Source organism: Microtus pennsylvanicus, chromosome 15, assembly GCF_037038515.1.
Source record: "Microtus pennsylvanicus isolate mMicPen1 chromosome 15, mMicPen1.hap1, whole genome shotgun sequence".
Classification (NCBI taxonomy): Eukaryota; Metazoa; Chordata; class Mammalia; order Rodentia; family Cricetidae; genus Microtus; species Microtus pennsylvanicus.
The window spans coordinates 43,811,392-43,830,256 of NC_134593.1; the positions used below are offsets into that span (position 1 = coordinate 43,811,392).

At 36.4% G+C, this 18,865-nt stretch overlaps 1 protein-coding gene across 1 annotated transcript in view; it reads right to left on the reverse strand.

Annotated features, from left to right (window-relative positions):
- Diaph3 (diaphanous related formin 3) overlaps positions 1-18,865 on the reverse strand; it is a 449,402-nt gene that overhangs the window by 138,595 nt on the left and 291,942 nt on the right. The window contains exon 25 of the mRNA XM_075949702.1: positions 11,767-11,902. Within this exon, the coding sequence (XP_075805817.1) occupies positions 11,767-11,902 (136 nt within the window). The remainder of the gene's footprint in view (positions 1-11,766; positions 11,903-18,865) is intronic.

Genomic DNA, 18,865 nt, shown 5'->3' on the forward strand with positions numbered 1-18,865 from the left:
TCAGATTGCAGGGTGGGACACTTCAGTGTGTTAAAATGGAATACAGTAGAAAATTGCAAAACCGAAATGCCATGTTCCTTAGATCAAGCTCTATTAACATTCTTCGGAAAATCTCTCTCCTGGTGAAAGGCCAGCAGAGTTGGGGTACTTTCTTAAGGATGAAAGAAAGGCAAATTCAATGACTGTAAATGACATTTACATTCACTTAAGCTGAAAACAAAGAATACACACACTCAACAGTCACAGCACAATAGACTGTTGAGTTATTTTTAAAACATTTAAAAGAGTTAACATTTATGCAATGAAAATATCCAATGCATCCAAAAAGTAGTGGCTACCATCGAAAGGCTCTGTTCCTTAACTGAAAGAGCATTAACAGTGCTGGTCCTTAAGAAACACCAAAATAAATAATAGAGGGACAAAAGTTCAAAAGTTACAAAAAATATTTTAGACTCATGTGACACCAGCATCAAACACATTAAAATTAACATTGAGAAGCCAGAGGTCATAACTGCAACGCAGCAGAGATAGAGTGGCCACTGCTTCTCAAACTGGACGGGACCATGGTAGAAAGCTGCAGTTTTCTTAGCTGTTGCCCTGTGAATGAAAATAAACCTTTGTGTTCCCCAAGCACTCTTCCCATAACTGACTTTGCAGTTAAGTTAAAAGGAGAAACTGTCACACATTTAGCATCTTCCAACTAATTGCCAGCCAGAAAAGAGCTGCCAAGACTGTGGAGGGAATCTATGCTGCTTCCTAGAGCAGCGATCCTTCACACAGCACTCCTGACTGTTACTGATGGAACCTCTGATTCAGCACTAATTCCCCAAAAATGCTTCTGCTTTGCAAGAGTTCCTTCCTGAATAGCACTAATAGTATAAAAATAAACATGCAGCCATCTAGATTGGACTAAAATTACTGTCACTTCTCCCCATTAATGATAATTATTATTGGAAGTTGCATTGTGACAATTCACTCTGCAATTCACTCCGCTCAGGCAATAACCTGCAACAGCAGCTAGTCATCCATTTTGTTAGTATACTAGTATGTCATATTCTCCCTGCCTCCGGGCATTGCAGTCTGTATTAAGGCTGCCCTCAATATTAACTCTGTTAGTATTATGTTCCTTCTAATTTTCTTGAAGAACATTGGCTATCTGAGAAAGGAAGTCATCCAGGAAGCAATATTTTAAAATCCTATTACAAAATAATGTCTAATTTCATCTAAACACTAATGCCAATTCATACCATTACAAGTAACATATAAATATTCAATTTCTCTGCTAAATTTTCCATGTTTGCCCTGGGGTATATTTGTGTGGCATCAAAGCCAAATACTAACTGAGCTGATTTTTTTTTTTTCTCTTCTGGAGATGATGGCTTTAGATTTTCACGGGCAAATGCAAACCTAGTGAATGGAACTCCTTCAGCTTTAAGGACTGAATGTCAGAATGACCCAAAATAGGGAGAGAAAAGAGATGGCCTATTAAGAAAATGATAAAACTTGGTTGCATCTCTGGCCTTCCGACCCACTGGTATTTCCATCTCTGAGGATATACAAATGGTACCATAGCAGTACTGCTCATGGTAACTGGAAAGCACAGTGCTAGCCTGGACCAAGGTTAACCACACAGCTCATCCTGCCAGACCAACACAGTCTAGAAGATCAGTTTTGTTTACTCAGAAATATGCTTAAAAACTGGATTTTCCCTGAATTATCTTTGTCAATAATTAATTAGTTCTTTTTCAATACACACTGTCCATTTTTGCAAATGCACTTTTTGTGAGAAAGGGTTAAAAAATCTTTTTTTACTCTGTATCTTAAAAGTCACACCTTTAATCCCAGCACTCCAGAGGTAGAGACAGGCAGATCTCTGAGTTCGAGGCCAACCTGGTTTACAGAGTGAATTCCAGGGCTACACAGAGAAACCCTATCATGAAAAAAAGAAAGAAATAAAAGTCAAAGGATAAAGTCTAGATGGTTGATCCATATCATGAATCAGTAAGTGTTTTCTAAAGGGGAAGATAACATATTTTAACTGCATGGAACAGAGAAACAGCTGTAGATATAGATGCAAAAAAAATAACCTATGACTACAGGCAGCAAATGGTTTGACTCTAGGTCTATAGTTAGATGTATATTTTAACTTTTCCTATAAACAATGATGTGTCAATGGAGTATTACTCAGCCGTAAAACAAAACAAAACAAAAAACGTCATAAAATTTGCAGGCAAATGGATGGAACTAGTAAAAAAATAATTCTGAATGAGGTAACTCAGACCCAGAAATACAAACATGGTATGAATTCACTCATAAGCGTATACTAGATGTAAAAGAAAAGATAACCAGACCACAATCCACAGTTAGAAGCTAGGAAACCAGGAGGACCCTAAGAGAAACATATGGATTGCCCTGGGTAGGGGAAATAGTTGGAATCTTCTGGGTGGGGTGGTGGTAAAGGAAGGGGGATGAGAACAGGAGGAAACAGGAAGGTTGAGTTGGGGGAGGGATGGGGTAGGAGAGCAAGAAGAGATATCTTGATAGAGGGAAACATTATGGGGATAGGGGAAACCCTGATGGTAGGAAAATTTCCAGGAATGACAAGGATGACCCCAGCTAAGACCTTTGGCAATAGTGGAGTGGGTGTCTGTACTGGCCTTCCCCTGTAATCATAAAACCTTCATCCAGTAATTGATGGGTGCAGATGCAGAGATCCACATCCAAGGACCAGGCTAAGCTCCAGAAGTCCAGTAGAAGAGAGGGAGGAGGAATCATAAAAGCAAGGAGGACGACTATGATCATGACTTGGAAACCTACAGAGACAGCTGACCCAAACTTGCAGGAGCTGCATAAGACCAAACTAGGTCCTCTGAATGTGGATAGCAGTTGTCTGGCTGGGGCAGTCTGCAGGGCCACTGGTAGTGCGACCAGGATTTATCTCTAATTCTTGAACTGGCTTTTTGAAGCCCACTCTTTTTGGAGGGATACCTTGCTCAGCCTAGATATAGTGGGGAGGGCCTTGGTACTGCCTCAAAGTGATGTGCCAGACTTTGTTGACTCGCCATGGGAGGAAGCCTTTCCCTCTCTGAAGGGGTGGATAGGGGGTAATATGGGGAGGGGAGGGAGTGGAACCTGGGATTGGTGTGTAAGATGAGAAAAGACAATCTAAAAATGTAAACAAACAAACAAAAAAGAGTTAGGGGTACTGGAGAGCTGGCTCAGCAATCACCCAGACATTATGCATAAAGTGAAAAACCTCAGAAAACTTCAGCCCTAATCAGATTTCTCTATCAAACCTCTTCTCTCAGTGGTGAGAGAACTGTGAGGAGGGTGCAGAAAGAGCATAAGATCCCGAGGGCATGGAGAAGGCCCTGTAACTCAACACTGTCAGAGCTCATATGAACTCACGGAAACTGAAGGAGTATGTACAGGGCCTGCACCAGTATATTCAGACTCCAGTTCAGTGCTTTTATGGGATTTCTAGGTGCAAACACATGGGTTTCTGATTTTTGTGCCTTCCCCTGAGCTCTTTTACTTCTGTTTGTCTTGTCCAACTCCAATGTGTTAGTTTTGTTTCTTCTTATTTTATTATTATCCCTTAGAAGTCTGTTTATTTTCTAACGCAAGTCAGAAAGGAGCTTTGGAATAATAAATTTGTATACTGTGAAGATGTGTTTTTGGCAAGGCAATTTCTGGTTGGTTTAATAAAGATTTGAAAGGTCAATAACTAGGCAGGAAGAGGTTAGGCCAGATTTCCAGGTAGACAGAGGGAGAGGAAATGATTATGGCATCAAGAGAGACACCAGCAGACATAGAGAGGAAACAGGAAGTGCATGATGAAAGGAGGTAAAAATCCACGAAGAAAAACACAGATTAATATAAATGGGTTCATTTAAGTTATGAGTTTGTGGGACAGGCGTAAGCTAAGGCTGAGCTTCCATAACAAGTCTCTGTGTCATTATTTGTGAGCTGGCAGCCCAAAGAAAGGTTCGTCAAGAAAGGGAATGAATCTGGACTAGGGGTGTGGATGGTGAGGAGCTGGGAAGAGTGCAGGGTGGGGAGGGGCTGTAATCAGGATCTATTATGTGGGAGAAAAATCTATTTTCAATAAAAGGAGGGGGGAGGAGAAAACATTTCTTTCTCTCGTAGAGGATCTGGATTTGGTTCCCAATACTCATGTGGTAATTCACAACAGTCTGTAACTTCAATTCCAGGGAATCCAGCATTCTCTTCTGGCATCTTCTGCCTCTGCAGGCATCAGGCAATGCATGGATTATACTTGCATACACGCAGACAAAACACTCATAAAGAAAACCTTTTAATAAGACACCCTAAATTTAAGCCCCACTACAGGGGAAGAAGAAACCAGAAATAAACCTATAAGTAGTAAAGTTCATATTCGTGGTTAAGTGGATGACACAAACAGCTAAAGAGAAGCAAGCAGCAATCAAATCCATAGTCTCATACATGATACCTTACAGCAAAATCCATCTCACAGTACGTGATTTTCAGACCACAGGGAAATGTAAGAAAGGAGCAAAGGTATATGTATACCGTAGAGCATAGCATAACCAAGGACTGTGTTCCTCTAAACAAATGTATCTCTGCAGCATGGATATTCTTATTTCGTGGGGTATCGTTATCAGTCCACTTCAAGTTTGACAGCCAAAGAATTAATATTACGTTAGCATTAGCTTTCCTTTTCTCCAGCATTTTGCTCTTACAAATGTCAGGAAAAATGCAGTGGAAACATTCCTGGATTTATAGTCAGTCTTTTGTGAACCGAGTGGAAAGTCTATTAATATGAGTGATCTCACAGCAATAAGTAAGATTGCCATGGGGAAACTGAGGGAGAAAAGAGAACTGGCAGGTGAAAGGGAGATGAAATGAGAAGAATGGGGAGTCAAGGAAAGAAGAAATTGGTTTCAGGATATCTTGTGCTGACGATGGCTAATTGTTTTTGAAGATAGCTAAACTTGGCTCTTTTGTTTTTCTGGAGCTCCATTTGTTGGAAGGAGAAGAGGATGATATGTGAACCTTACTAGCTACACAGAACCAATATGTACTAACGTGTACAAAAAAATAATTCTTAAAGAATCTCCATAATTGAAGCTAAATCATGTGAATAAAAGAAATTTCTGCATACAAATGAAATATGGGTAACTTGAAGACACTTAGGGAAGCTTTCTAACACCCTGAGGGCTCTCAACACAGAGTTCTGGTGATATAACATCAGAAAGAAAAACTTCATGTGCCTGAAATCCTAGAGGTAGAAAAGGTATTTCAGGGCACTCTTTCTAGATGACAGCAGGCTGCATTTGTGCCTGTTATTAAACTCACAACTGTACAAGTTCTGTACCTTCAACGTTGGGATTAACATCAAATGTATAGTATGAGGGCCCTATCCATCTTCACCAGGATTATTGAGCACTGGACTCTGCTGGACTTTGTGCTTTTTAGATCACAGAAGATTCTGTTAAGAAGTGAATGGGACTGTGTTGATATGATCCTTTCAATCCTTACTACTGACACAAACACATCTTCAATCATGAAAACCAAAATGGAACTTCAGGTAATATAGAGAAGCATGCCTCTGTTAAACACTCAAAATTTGCCAATCCAAAGGAAGTGATTAACTGTCTTAAAACCATTAACAATGGCACAAAAGAGATAGTTTTCCTTCTGTTGAGGTCACAAGAACAATTCTCAAACTTTTTATGTAGGTGAAGTCTAACAGCACCAATTACTAGTATTATTTTGGTTCTTCTCCCACCCCACGCACCACAGTTAACTCATCAGTTGTCAAGGAATAACATGACGATGAAAAGATGGTCTTTAGTCAGATGATGAGAACCTGGGCTTCACTGACTGAAATTCTCTGCAATTAAATTAAATATTGTGATGAAAAGTCTCAAGTTTATTTTAAATATCACACTTGATAATAAACATATGCAGAGCCTGGAAGATTCAGCATGATCAGGAAATGCTAATAAAAGTAGTTAGCATGACTGTTCTATAAAAGATGGATGGAAGAAAAGAGAAATGCACCCAAGCCACTCCAATTTAATTTGTTCTACCATTCTACACAGAGAAATGACTAAAGCCATTGCCTTATTTATATGCATCACTCACTGGTAACATTAGAAAATTGAGAGCACCACTGCAAAAAAAAACTAGAATCTGCACAATTATGGAAAATAATCTCAGTTTTATGGCCTCTATAGAAGAGAGGGTAACTGTCAAAGCCTTTCTGAAAGCAAATACACACATAAACTGCGTATCTGTTGAGACTGCAGAGACATTCCTAAGTGGTGTTTACGCAATATGCATTTCCTCTAAAATGGATGCTTAATTGTTTAGCTGTTCTAAACTGTGGAATGGAAAACAAAGGAGCAGTTTTGGCCATGTGGGTAAACAACAGATTCCTAAAAGCTAATTATCCGTTATTTAATAGACTGAGGCTGCACCAAATGAGACATTTAAGCCTAATAAATAATAGGCAAATTGTAACCTAAAGACTAAAATATAGGGGCTGCTAGTATAGGTTTTATTGCTCCATTAAATAATCTCTTATTTACTTCCTCCCCAAACACAATTATACAACACTGAGTCCATTTCAAGGCCATGCTGATGTGCTACTGAAAAATTATGTGAATCACCTTACACATGCAGGAAATCTTAAAGCATAACATTTGAATTCTATTATCAAATGCCCTATTTGTTTCTAAGATTAAAGATGAAAATGGAGTTTGAAAAAAGTATATAATTACATAAATCCATTATTCCTATTTGTGTCTTCCTAGAAAGGATTACATAAGTGCACATACTAGCTGCGTACTTGAAGCTAAATCCGGACATCCATGTTAAATACATTATATAGATGTTTTGTATTTAAGTGTTTTCAAAATTAAATAAAATTCAAATTTACACATTATTCTAAATTCACATGGGGATTAAATAAGGATAGTTTAAAGTTCATTTGTTCTTTTGTTTACAAGAATATGCAAATATTTGGCAAAAAACACGAAACCTTCCTATGTGACTATCTGAAAGCTCAGGTTCTTCACTCTTAAAAAAGAAACGGGAACATGACTTTTAACATGAGGAAATGCTGAAGGAAGACCCTAGACTCTCGTTTTCAGACTGACTAGTCCACGGGGTTTTCAACATGCAGTTTCCGGCTGGAAGAGCTCTAGTGCACAGGTTAACTTTCATCCTATGAACAAAGCCCCATTCTGGAAGAACAGGGAGAATGAGCGCAAGTAGATCTGAACCCAGCTGCCATTCTCCCTCCAACGGCAGTCATCATGGATGGTAGGTAAGAAAGAACAGGAATTAATTACTCCACCATCTCCGTGATGAGAGAATTTGCATATCTGTGAAGAATCTAAGTTGTTTTTGCCTGGTGGAAATACTAATCTCAGGAAACACTATGGGAAGAAGGCCCACGTGGGTTTATGACAGAGTTACAGGAGTATTCTCTTGCTCAGTCACCTCAGGAGTGGTGTCTTACACACAAAAATAAGATGAAATAAAGTCCCTCATCCAAAGCAGTAACAAATACTAATATAAATACAGTAATTCACATTTTCACACTATTTTTATACCAGCACAGCCAGGCTAAAGGCAACTATAATGGTTTGCAAAGTAGTATATTCTACACCATAGCCATACCTGCAAATAAAAATTTAATATAAATTTTGAGCTGGCCATCAGAAGATGCTTAAAAGTGTAAAGTCCACAAGCATCAGAGGAAACACCTGTGTTAACTGCTGGGGTAATACTTCCCTTGTTATATAAAACCAAATTCTGTCAATATCAGTTCCTAATATCTATATTAGTAGATCAATAAGAGAAAAGCACAGCATAGTTCGCTAATACAATACTGGAGCTCAGACTTGTCACCATGAAAAACAAGGAACATACCCAATGTATTTTCTCTAAGAATGAAATCAAATGCTGCTAGGCTAAACTTCTATTTCCATTGCAGAAAGTCTTCAAAAGTTGTAAAAATAATGATTTCAGAAAATTCTTATTCTACAGATATTAGAAAAGGTAACTGTGTTTGATTCATTTAGAAATAAGCAGCAAACAAGAAATAAATACTTTTTATTACTATATGATTTATTTCCTAATGGTGGCCATTTTAAAAAACTGATGATCTGAACGAACAATCATGTCTTTACAAAGAGAAATATTCAGAATAACTGTCATTTATTGCTTTTGTTAACTTTGGTGAGAAAACTTTTACATGCTATCTAGATTGGTTTATGTCCCTACACTCTTTAAACCAAAACAAATGTCTAGAATTTACCTCCCAAATCTCCAAAGGTCTTCAAAGGTAGTTTCTAACATCATAGCTTTCTATTTTGTGTATCTTTTATCTATTGATATTTTTATATTTGGATATTTGTTTAAAATACAATATATCCTGGTTATTGTTTCCCCTCCCTCTATTTTTCCCATCCCCCCCACCAGATTCACTCACTTCCTGTTTTTCATTAGAAACAAATGAGCTCCTAAGTGATGATAGCAAAATATAAGAAAAAAATAAAAGCTACTATGTGAAAATGGGATAAAAAAAAGCAAACAGAAGGAAAAGAGCCCAAGAAAAGGTGCAAGACACAGGTGTAGATGCAGGGACCAACTTGTTCCCATACTCAGGAATCTCATGAAAGCACTAAGCTAGAAGCCATAATACATACGTCCAGGTCCTGTAGGGAAAAAAAAGAGAGGGAAATAAAAAAGTGTGTGTGTGTGTGTGTGTGTGTGTGTGTGTGTGTGTGTGTGTACACAGTAAAAAAAATAGAATAAAATAAGAGAAATAAAGGAAAAGGGAAAAGCCCTGATGTGGCATTATGAGATTGTGTCTGGTTTAATGAGATTTTTATAAATCGATATAACCCGGACTAGGCTCAGAAGAACATGGAGATCCCCTGGAAAGTATCGAAATGAGCACTCCATATGACCTTAATATATCCAAGGCATTTAAGAAATCCTACCAGGCGAAGACATTGCACTTATTGAGACACATTTGTCATCATCTGCACACAGTATCTTGGAAAAGACACTGCAGAACAATTGATAAAAATAACCTAATGGGACAAAAATAATGGGCTCCATGATAAACAAGAGAGGCAACGGAGACCTTTATTTTTATTTTCTAATATTTGAGATAGGGTATCACTATATAGGTAATATGGAAAGAAATTAAGGCAAAAGATTGTAAGACAACAGAACAGAAAATTTCACACACCCACACAAATGCATGCAAAAGCACACATGCCAAAATATATAAAGAACAATTTTAATATATTTATGAGGCAACTTAATTGTTTACAACTGGTTAATATGTAAACCAACAGAAAAAGGTTAAGGCAATATAATTTGTAAAATAGGAAATATTAGTTAACTATAAGTATAAATGACCATCTTCACTGTAGTCAAGCAAAAGCCAATGAAAATTAAAAATAACTTTTTAGTCTATCTCATAAAAATGAGAACTTTCAACTAATGCATACTCATAATTAGACGTGGAATGTTAGGGAAAATTATAATATATTTGGCAACATGCATTTTAAGTCTTAAATACATCCTTCTCAGTTCTGTTTAATAAAATAATTCAATCATTTTCTGACTGTGTGAGGCCAAGTATACTGTTCATATTGAAGAACTAGAGAAACATTTCTATTACTCCCTTACTGAATAATATAAGCCAAATTAGTTATGACCTAACGAGTGGAACCCATGGCAAGATATTAAGAATAACATGAAATACTAAGTATTTAGTAAGACAATGTGGACATCCAGGTGCATATTCACTAGGATCCCGGTTTGTATTCAAAGGTACTGAAGAGACAGTGTGCCTAAATATGAACAGTGAATCCTGGAAAGAAATAATGGCTAACTGCCTTCTGATCTACTCTTGTTTAGGTGGATTTTATACTGCAGAAGTAAGTCATTGAAGGTAAAAAAATAAATTTGATCATTCAAAAATGGAAATTAAATTGTAGGGAAATAAAAATGAATATTATTTATATTCTGTTGAAAAGCCCATTAAAAAGTTCTATCAGATGTCAGTTTTATGAACTGATATAACAGCAACACTGAGAGGCTCTTTGTCCCAGTCGCTCAGTCCAAATCTCAACAGTATATATAGTTCATCTACCTTCGATTATCAGGTCCATGACTTTTAACCCGGTGAGCAAATGTTCAAACAATATAATGATGTACCAAAAATTAGGCTAAGATTTTAATTCATGATTATTCCAGAATAATTTTAACAGTCAATAGTCCACTTTTCTGCTATTCATTTTTGGTAACACTTTCAGTAATTCCTTGAACTTTTTTGAATTTCTAACATACATATGTAATTAGACTTAGATGACTCTTCCTTTCTAGAAGAAACAAATGTGCTACACTACTATATTCATTTTGCTTCTAAAAATAAAATATGACTATCAAAGTGCAAGTAAAGAGGATAGGGTAGCACCCTCTCCTGTGGGGAATCCTTAGCTGCATTGCTTCTTCTGAATTGTGAGCTACTAGGATTTAGCAATGAAGTTAATGGATTTTATATTAAAACCTTCAATCCTTAGTGCCGTGGTAAACAAAAGTCAAATTGTTAAGGTTGACAATAAAACTACAACCTAATATGCTGCTTTCCTATTTAGTTGTATCTTCCTTTTTTCTTTTATTGAAAATAGAGGTTTTTATATATTTTAATATAATATATTCTGAATATAGTTTCCCCTCTCCTCTCTAGCTCCCCTCCCATCCCCCATCTAGATCCATAACTTTTCTCTCTGATTATAAAACTAAACTGCATCTAATAATAATAAAATAAAATAAGGTAAATAAATAACAAACAAATCAGAAAATGGCTCTTTTTATAAAATAGATAGATGTTTCTGTAGGGCTGTATTCAAATTTTGTCAAGTTTTTCAAAAAGTTTCCATTACGTTAGAAAGCATACCATAAAGTAAGTAGAGAAAACAGCACAGTGGGCACACATCTTCCCCCAGTAGTTTGCCCCAGCTTCGGAAACTACCCTGCTTAGTCTATAAAGTCCTCCATCTATCACCCCAGGCTATTTTAACTTACCTGAAGACATTGTTCTTTTGTTTTTTTGTCTGTGAAGTTTCAGCAGGCTCAGAAGAATACGGAAGTATGCTGACAACAATATTGTCATGCATAGAAAAATCAAGTCTCCAAAGATTTTTCTTTTTGCTATAGTTACTTGTAGGGGTTACAAATTTGTAGGGTTTCCACAGCTGCCACTCTAGTCTCTGTCTCTTTTGTCCTCTCTACCAACCTCGCCTCCCCCTTAGTCCTTCCTTTTTCTCCTCTTTTCAGTTTTAAGGACTGAACTTAGTCTCAAGCTCATGTACACCAGCAAGAGTGACAGCCCCAGCCTACTTGAAGTCTCTCTTAATCAGTATCCTCTTTTTCTCTTGCCTGTGCTGCATTCACTGGAAGAAATCAATCCATGTGTCAATTTCGTATGGATGTAAATGTATTAACAGACAGTCACTGTTACAGACTTGTTACCCAAGTAATACTGAAGAAAAGAGAATCTACCTACAAGTCTTCCAGAGAGCCAACACCAGAAGAAAGACAACACACAGTGATAAACCGAAGGGAGGAAGGAGCCCGAGGAAAGATCTGCTCAATGGTGAGGTATAGAAACAGGGGGTCCTATTTCTTTGTTTGATGAAGCACCACATGAATGTGTCCACCGCATGGATGGGGCTCGACAGGACTCACCAGTTTTCATTTCTAGCAAACGTTTTTTCTCTAGTTGGCGTTCGAGGCGTTCTTTCTCTGCTCGCTCTTTAGCTAGTCTGGCACGTTTGTCCTTTTCTGCCGCTTCTCTTTTTTTGATGTTTTCATTTAACGCTTGCTAATACAAATAAATTTTGAAAAATGATTAATTAACCAGTGATCCACAAGAAAATTATCTAAAATCAAACACAAGTTCCAACCATGAGTTAATAGTTTGCAGATAAATTAGGTCTTAAATGAATAGCAGTCATATAATACATACACATAAACCCTTGTAAAATATGTATCTATAAATACCCTGCTAGGCTTAAAGCACCTGCATGTAAATGGAATTGCCTAAAAGGGAAGAGACGGAAACTAAAAATAAAAAGGCATTTAATACACAAATCGAATCAGCTATCATATAAAGAGAGTCTTTAACTCTCTAAGAGTCTTCCATATTTTCTCTTTTGTAAGCATTTCAACTTCAAGGGAAGCAGTTGAAGAAATGAGAGAAAAGGGATGAACGCCCCATGTAATGGTCATATAGAAGAGTGGGTTTTCATATAGAAGAGTGTCTCCTAAAGATAACTGTATAAATATTTGAGGTCTCAAAGCCAGATCCTGCGACTGTTGATCAAAGCCAATAACATGCTAATGAAAAGATCTCAATGGATATGTGATTAGTTAATTAATTTCTTATTTCTAAGTTTTATACCAATCAAGAAATGCCTCTCATGTGGCATTAGTGAGAATCAGCAGGTAAGGGTAGAATTTTATAAGTGCCAACAAACAGCATGGCATCACATTACAACAAACACACTGTATTTTATCTAAGTGTCAATGAAAACAAACAGGTTACAATTACCAATAATATTATAAAAGTGTACAATTAACCTATAAGTAAGTAGCTTAGTATTTTTCGTTTAAATGCAGTTCTAGAAATGGAACCCAAAGCTACTGTACAGCAGGCAAGAGTTCATGTGCACACCCATGAACCTGGGGATCAGATTCTGATGGCAGGCATCTTCCTTAATAGCCCTTACCCTTATTTTTTGAGACCAGGTCTCCTGCTGAAACTGGAGCACACCAATCTGGTTAACCTGACTCACAAGCGAGTTCTGGGGCAAACCAGCAAGCACTGGGGACCTGGTTGTCTCTGCCTTCTTAGCACTGGGATTAAAAGCACTCACCACTGTGCAAAACCCACCTTTTGCTTGAATACAAACACAGGCTTGATAGGTAAGTTTTTGGCTGACTGAGCTATTTCTCAGCACTTGACCATCTTTTTAAAACCCAGAGATAATATCAGTTTTTTTATAAAAAGTTACAAATTAGAATATTATTGATGAGAACAATGAAAGAAAAACTCTAAGAAAGAAACACAAAATATTAACCTACTCACCGTTAATTATAATATATACATACTTTAATGAGATGCTAAATGAAGGATAGGGTGAAGGGACAGAAGAGAGGGAGGAAACAAAGGAAATGATGAAAATATGTTAGTTTCTTTCTTTGTAATAGAACAGGCAGCAGGCAAATATAAGAACAGAAACATGAAATATAGACAATACTATCAGTCAGAAAAAGGAGTATTCAAAACATCCTTCTTTTCTACAGCTACTGGAGGGATTACCATTGCTTGCAATCTCCACTGTCTGCTTGTCTCTCCTTTTTCTTCTCAACACACCACCCAGACAACTTAGAAATTCCTTAAAAAAAAAAAAACCAAGGACGGAAATACGTTCCATCCTTGATTATATATATATATATATATATATATATATATATATATATATATATATATATATATATATATAAAACACAACAACTACTGAAAAAAGAGGCCATGAATTCAAAAGAGAGCAATGAGGAGAATATGGAGCATTTAGCGGGAAGAAGGGGAAGGGGGAAATGCTGTGCTTATAATTTAAATAAACAGAAGAGGTCAAAATCATAAAAAAAATCATAAAAAAAAAATTTACCTTAAATAGAGCTACCTCTGGTTTGATTACAGCTGAATTATAAAAATCAAGGAGCTAACTAAATGTAGTGGTTTGAATAAGAATGGCCCACATAGGCTCATACACTTGGATGCTTAGTGATCAGGAAGTGGCATTATTTAAAAGGATTAGAAGGATTGGAAGGTGTGGCTTTGGAGTAGCTGTGGCCTTTCTGGAGGAAGTGTGTAACTGGGGGTGGGCTTTTAGGTTTCAAAAGTCCTTGCCAAGCTCAGTTTGTTTCTTTCTGGATATAGGGTATAACTTCCAGTAACTGCTTCAGCACCATGCTTGCTGCCATGCTCTCTGCCGTGAGAATAATGGGTTGATCCTCTAAAACTGTAAGTAAGCCACAATTAAATACATTCTTTTATAGAGCTGCAGCAGTCGTGCTGTCTCTTCACTGCAACAGAACACTGACTGAGGTGCCTTACATGGAACCTTCTCCACAAGGCTGACAGGCTGATTAAAATTCCATTTAATTTGGAGAATGTTTCAGGCCCAGAGCCCAAATATAATTTATCATGGGCTATCTTTAGTCAAGATAAAGTAAGGAATGGCCATTACTTGCCCATCTCTCTGACCTAACATCCTTGTGTTTATAAGATATACTTTAGAATGCACAAGTATACCATCAGCTTCCACTAAGCAAAAGGCTAAGAATATCGCCTCATAGGATGAGACCTATGAACAAAGAATCCCATCTGCTGTGACCCACTCAGCGTTCACAACACTCTGAAGTGTCTTGATGCATGACTTTCTTATTAGTTAGTATAAAAAGTTCATGAACTCTAGAATGTGGAGTAAGCAGATTCTGGATCCCCAGGCTATGATCATACATATGTGGCTCTAGATATACTATTTTTATTCCTCTCTTAGTGCTGTCAATTATATTTTTGCATGGGTAAGTGAAGCCCGATGACTTAGGACTTTCCAGGCGCAATTCAGAAGTTTTTAGGCACTAAACTGTGATGTTGAACACTGAGGAGACAGCACTAACCAACCACCTTCATTCCACTGTCATTTCTCAAGTGTGAGTCATTCTGGGAGATGGAGGCAGTGCATCCTGCTGAAGCAAATCCTCTTCTCTGTTGTTAAGAAATAGAAAAAGGAGAAAGCATGCCAGTCTCACTACACCCCAGATTCTTTTCTGTAACACAACTGCTCTCCATGTGGCTGGTGAGTGAGTCTTATCACAACCTTCCGTGAGAGTCGAGGTTCGGGAACTCCTTCTCTGAATAATAAATGATTCTCTGTATCTGACCTATTTTCTTGCGTCTTCTGCCAACGGTCAGTACGGAGTCTCAAACTCTTCAGTATGTAACCAATATTAACACCAATTACTATTAATCTATAAAGTGGTACCTACAATTTTAGATGCTTTTATAGGTAATTCTGTCAAAATTCAAACTGGATTCTGATTGCCAACTCTGGAAGAATGTGGTCAAGTATTTGTACTGAAAGCAGGGGAGCAGTAAGTTGCATTTGAAAGTTGATGTATTTTCACTCTTTCATGGCTGTATATGCTAAGTATGGGACAATGGCAGATTTAAAAAATCAACATAAGCTAGGCAGGTAGATAGGGCAATTCTAAACCAAATAAACAAACAACTAAATAATTAAAGATTCCTCAACAATAATTGCTTTAATGTACATATGTGTAGCCATGTATGTTAATGCATAAGAGAGACAGGTTAGGAAGGGTGGATTGAGGTAAAAAGCGTAAACAAATATTCAGGAATAAAACTGCATGTCTTGCTTGGGGAAAATAAATAAGCATCCATTAATAACTCAGAGCTTATTTATGAATTGTATTAACTTCTCAAATTAATAGTGTAAATTCTACTTTAATGACTGGATACATTTCAATGTGAACATTTATTAGAGCTTCTAGACCATATACAACTGCCACACCCTCCTAGGGGAGTAATAACTCAAAGTTACTTTATAAGATCTATAGAAATAATGTTTACCTTAAGAAATACAATCTGCAGTAGGTCCCAAGCCATGTTGTTTTAGGAAAAATGCAGTACTGTTTTTCATTTTAAAAAGTCTACCTACTTTAAAACATTTTATTCTGACATTATAACTGTTTAGGAGAATTTCCGCATATAAAGGAACATTTACCCTTCAAATAATATCATAGGACAAATAGTAATTCAGGACTTTCTTGTAGGCCAAATCATAGGAAACAAATGTAGCCTCAAACACCAAAATTCAACAAAGATTGTCCATTAGATAAAATTGCTTCTTAATTACGTAAATCCGAAGTTCTAAGCTTGTAAGGAAGATTGAGCCAGAAATATCAGCTGGTTGAATAGAAGCCACTAACTCAAAAAAGTAATCTTATATTTCACCTCATGTGGACAATCAGCAAATGCATACCACTGCTGACTGTACTCAAGTACATATTGCTACAAGATATTCTTTGTAATTCTTCTCCAGATGAAGCCTTATGCACACTCTTTTTGAAAGATCTGTGGGTCTATCAGTCCACTTCAGTGACCACAGAGGGTTTTTAAATCTTAGCCAGATTTTGGTTGCCATTTTAAAGAAAACCAATAACTAAAACCAGTTTTTAAGACAACATACTTTTCATGAATACCTATATAATAATACCTATGTATAATAACAAATACATGAATCCCAAAATGTATGACCCTGCTAGCAAGAACGGACTTGTAGCAGGAAATGCAGAGCCCATACTTAACTTAGTCTCACCTGGAGTTTTGTAACATAACCGGTGTATAATTCTGCTATAAGTGGTTTAAATATTTATTATAGCATTACATACTTTTCCTAGGAAATCAAAAGGATCTAAATTTAACTGAGTTTGTGCATTCATGTAGATGTGTGTATATTTATGTGTAAAACTTAGAAGTGTCATATCGAGAGTAATGCTTATGAGTTGTAGTTAATATTATCATAAACATTACCTTTGAATTTCATGAAAATTTATTATCATTTATGTTAACATTATAACTTGCTTTTTCCTTTCAAAATTGTTTGTAATAGTAATCTGCACTTTTATAGGTAAATTATAATTCATTTATATTGTCTATACTATTGAATTGATTCCATTAGTAGCATTTAAGTTGTTTCCAATGTTTGGCTATGATGAATAAGGATATGGATACAAACAGTGTATACCCCAGCTACTGCTCAGATGTAAGAATTCTTTAATAGTGCTTGCCATTATCTGTTTCCAAAATTTGTTTATAAAATTATCGACAGCCAGTTCGTAAGTGAGGCCAATACAAACTGAAAACATACATTATGTATCAAAGTTTTATTTCTAAAATAAAAAAGTCTTGAATAAAATAAAATGTTTTAAAATGCAAGATTGCTGGATAACATTGTTAATATTATTTCATATGTTAAATATCATCACAAAAAATCTGCAAGCCACTCCCCTCCAAATAGGGGTGGACCTATGAACCGACAGACCAGAGCATCCCTGAACTTATTGGAAAATGTTAAAATGCTGTTAAATGGTGCACCCATATCCACGTCAACCTCCACTATACCCACAGCCTATGCAATGCGCAAATTGTCATCACAAGTCTTAACATTGCTAACATAAGTAGTTTCACACCATGTGTTAACTTATATTGTTCTGGCTACTATTTCATGCAAGGATAATTTTATATTATTATAAAGTCATTTGTATTTATGTCCTTTTCTGTAAATTGCTTTAAAAAACAATAAAAAATTAAGTTTTGTCTAAAAAACTCATTAGTTCTCTAGAAATTTCGGACACCATGCCTTTGTTAATTTTTACAAATATAATCCCAACAGTACTTACACTACTATTCATAAAGACTACCCCTAAAGTTTACATAGTCAAAGTCTTTTTCCTTCAATGATGGCCCCTTTAAGTCTTTAAGGTATCCTTTCTACTTCAATGGAAGGCATTTTTGGAATTGTATGAGATTTGCAGTTGTTTTTGATGCTTCAGTGTTTAGTCAGTGTTTGTGAATGGTTTGAGGAGGATATGTGTACTCTGTTTTAAGTTCTTCCTATGATCTTATTCTTGACATGAATCATAATATGCTTTTACAAAATCATTACATGCTCTAAAATTTTCTTCTCTTTAAATTTCTAATTTATGCCAATGAGACCAACAAATAAAACTGATAGACATTTATTGAGTTTGCTTTTATAGCAACAGGTAAATTATTTCAATAATAGCTCCAATTTGCTTTAGTAAACTGCATGTCCTTTAATGAAGGTTTGAGTACATTGCTACTTGTTTGCATACATAGCTACACCAGCCTTTTACTGAAGTGTTTAAAGCTTCTCATCTTTAGCATCTTTCTGTCTGACTGACCATTAACAAAGAGAACACTGGAAAACTTTCCTAGAATAATGCTAATTTCTGGATTTATCTACATGGTTTATCAATATTTTTGTTATCAGCAGTGGTGGCACATGCCTTTAATTGCAACCCTGAGAGGCAGAGCCAGATATGGTAGATCTCTGAGTTTTAGGCCATCCTGGTTGAGTGAGTTCCAGGACAGCCCGGGCTACAAGGAGAAAACCTGTCTTGAAACATGCCCCCACCAATTACATTATCACTTGGGGCTATCTTAGGCACATGTAACACTTGGATACTTCAGGTGAAGTATGCTTTTCATCTTCATGAGGGAACATGTTTGCTATAAGTGTACTTGGTTATTAACACACCTTCCTTTTTCCTTCACTATTTCCTTGCCTTATACTAACTGTTGTGTCACTTCAGACTTTTCTGTATCTCATGGCTCGAGGTCTTGAAAATCTAATGAACACAAGTTTTCTTTTGAAATTAATCCTTTAAACATTCCCGTGATTTTTGTTCTTATCAGTTCTACCTTGCATTATTTTTTATATGTTTATTTTATGATTTTTTGTATGTTTCTTGGTATAATTCTCCCCAGCAATTTTGAATTTACACCTGATGCATCTAATCTACAGATTTTCCTAATGATTTTATATAATACAGACAAAACATGCCCTGTGGTGGTTTGAAAATAAAAAGTCTCCAAAAGGAGTGACACTATTAGAATCTGTGGTCTTGTTGGAGAAAGGGTGTGACTATCAGTGGACTTCCTGTTGTGTGA